This window comes from Charadrius vociferus, unplaced genomic scaffold, assembly GCF_000708025.1.
Source record: "Charadrius vociferus isolate BGI_N301 unplaced genomic scaffold, ASM70802v2 scaffold39, whole genome shotgun sequence".
Taxonomy (NCBI): domain Eukaryota; kingdom Metazoa; phylum Chordata; class Aves; order Charadriiformes; family Charadriidae; genus Charadrius; species Charadrius vociferus.
Genome location: NW_009650188.1, coordinates 2340798 through 2343326, shown reverse-complemented (window position 1 = coordinate 2343326; position 2529 = coordinate 2340798). Strand labels below are relative to the sequence as shown.

The 2529-nt window shown below is 61.1% G+C and overlaps 1 protein-coding gene across 1 annotated transcript in view; it reads left to right on the top strand.

The window, feature by feature from the left end:
* Positions 1-2382, top strand: part of LOC104293320 (dimethylaniline monooxygenase [N-oxide-forming] 5-like) — a 2952-nt gene extending 570 nt beyond the window's left edge. Inside the window, exons 2-6 of the mRNA XM_009892816.1 lie at positions 59-221; positions 464-606; positions 1020-1219; positions 1594-1943; positions 2306-2382. Of these exons, the coding sequence (XP_009891118.1) occupies positions 59-221; positions 464-606; positions 1020-1219; positions 1594-1943; positions 2306-2382 (933 nt within the window). The remainder of the gene's footprint in view (positions 1-58; positions 222-463; positions 607-1019; positions 1220-1593; positions 1944-2305) is intronic.
* Positions 2383-2529: the final 147 nt, after the last annotated feature.

Here is a 2529-nt window from a genome sequence, read left to right as displayed (position 1 = left end):
GCCGGTGGCAGTGGGGCTGGAGGGTGCAGGGTGCTTGACACCCGCTCCCCCCACCCAGACCAGCGTGTGCCGTGTGGCCAAGCGCCCCGACTTTGCCGCCACGGGCCAGTGGGAGGTGGTGACAGAGAGCGAGGGGAAGCAGGAGACGGCCGTCTTCAATGCTGTGCTGGTGTGCACCGGGCACCACACTGAGGCACACCTCCCACTAAGCACCTTCCCAGGTACCACCCTGCGCCCCAGTGCAAGGAGAGACCCCAGAGAGCTTGGGCATGGGAACCCCTGTTCTCCCTGCTGCTCTTCCTCCTGGCCTCAGCTTTTTCTGCATTGCTTCGACTCAGGGAGCACTCCCACTCTTCTCAGGAGGGGTCTGGCGGGGCTAGGGAGGGTCCCCACTTCAGGTTTTAGGGAGGAGACCCTCCAGCCCAGCACCAGGAAGCCAAGCATCCCTCCTCCCCACCTGCAGGCATTGAGAAGTTCAAGGGCCGCTACCTCCACAGCCGAAACTACAAAGATCCCCGAGATTTCATGGACAAGAGGGTCGTCGTCATCGGGATTGGGAATTCGGGGTCAGACCTGGCTGTGGAGATCAGTCAAACAGCCAAGCAGGTGAGCGGCCAGTTCCAGGTGGGCAGGGAGGCCCATGTTGGGACACTGCCGGCTCCACGAGGACACCAGGACCAAGGTGCCGGCACAACCACCACTCTGTCCCGCCAGTCGCTGCAGTCGGCAGTGCCAGTACCCATCAATCCCAGTTGCCAGGCAGCAGTGGCAGCTGAGACTTGACCCCTTATGGATACCCTGATTTCCATCCCCAAGACCTGGGCTGTGCCTGCCCCTGCACCTCTTCCCTATCTCTCCCTGACAGGTGCCCACTCCGGCACCCTCTGCACTCTGGGTCTTTGTCCGGCACTTGGGCAGTGTGAAGAGGAGTGATCCCGGGGAGAGGACATGCTCCCCCCCGGGGCAGCTCCCCAGGACCATCACAGCCTTCAGCAGGCAATGCTTCCTTCCTCGGCCAGGTCTTCCTTAGCACTCGCCGGGGTGCATGGATCCTCAACCGTGTTGGAGATCAGGGCTACCCCATCGACATCATCCTCACTACCCGCATGAAGACATTCCTGAAGGAGCTGCTGAGCTCATCCATGGTGAGCAACTTCGCAGAGAAGCAGCTGAATGCGAGGTTTGACCACTCACACTACGGCCTGAAGCCAAAGCACAGGTGCCAGCAAAACCTCCCCCTGTCCAGGAGGGACCCCCCAGCTCCCTCCATCTCCAGCCCCGCTTGGCCATTTCCAAGTTCCTTGTGTCCAGACTGGGGCTGACGCACCAGCCCTGGAAACCCAGCTAATAGCTGCGGTGTGCCCAGGCAATGCTCGAGGGAGCCACCACTGCCTCTTCTGGGGACCCTTGGTGGCATCAGTGCAGTATCAGCTGCCAAGAATCCCTGGGAAACCAGCCCCATTGCTGATGAGCATCCTCAGGGCTGAGCACCCCTGAGGGCGAGCATCCTTTGAGCAGGGAGCAGTGGCCGGAGCAGGACATGGAGCAGAGACACCCCACTCCAGAATCCTGATGGCTCCTTTTACTTTCCAGGATCCTTGACCAGCACCCGACTGTCAACGATGACCTGCCCAACCGCATCATTTCGGGCAGGGTGCGGGTGAAGCCAAATGTCCAGGAGTTCACGGAGACGTCTGCCATCTTTGAGGATGGCACCAGGGAAGATATCGATGCTGTGGTCTTCGCCACTGGATACAGCTTCTCCTTCCCCTTCCTCGAAGGCTGCGTGAAGGTGGTGGAGAACCAGATCCCCCTCTATAAATTCATGTTCCCCCCCGACCTGGAGAAGCCAACACTGGCTTTCATTGGCCTCATCCAGCCCCTGGGCGCCATCATGCCCATCTCCGAGCTCCAGTGTCGCTGGGCCACCCGTGTCTTCAAGGGTAAGTGAGGCAAACCTCCCCTGTTGCTGCAGCCATGCCTGCACCCCCGGAGCTGGGGCAGATGGTGCCCAGCTGTGTGTGGGAGGCAGCAGTGGGCTGTGCCATCCTGGTCACGAGCGATGGCATGGCCACCTTACAGCCACCGTGGCAAGCTGGGCTTCTGCCTGAGCAGTGCAGGGACATCCATACTGAGCCCCACAGGCTGGTCCTTCCCATCCTGAGGAGCTTGTACATGCCCAGGTGCCAGAACACCCGCCACGGTGGTGCCGGCAGGGGCACAGTGCCCAGGCAAGGGCAGCACCACAGCAGCCACTGTTGCCAGTGGGGTGCAGCACCCCCATGCTGTTGTTCATCCTCCCTAGGGCTGAACAAGCTGCCCCCACGGCATGACATGGAAGCTGACATAGAGGAGAAGAGAGAAGCGATGGCAAAGCGGTAAGTCCCACCCTGGGAACAAGGAAGGGGCCAGTTTGGGCACAGATGCTTGTGGGCACCCATCCTGTCCTGTGGCTGCATCCTAGCACATTTGGCCATGCCAACAAATGGCAGGGATGCGCTTGGCCACACTACCCCCACCCCACCCCCC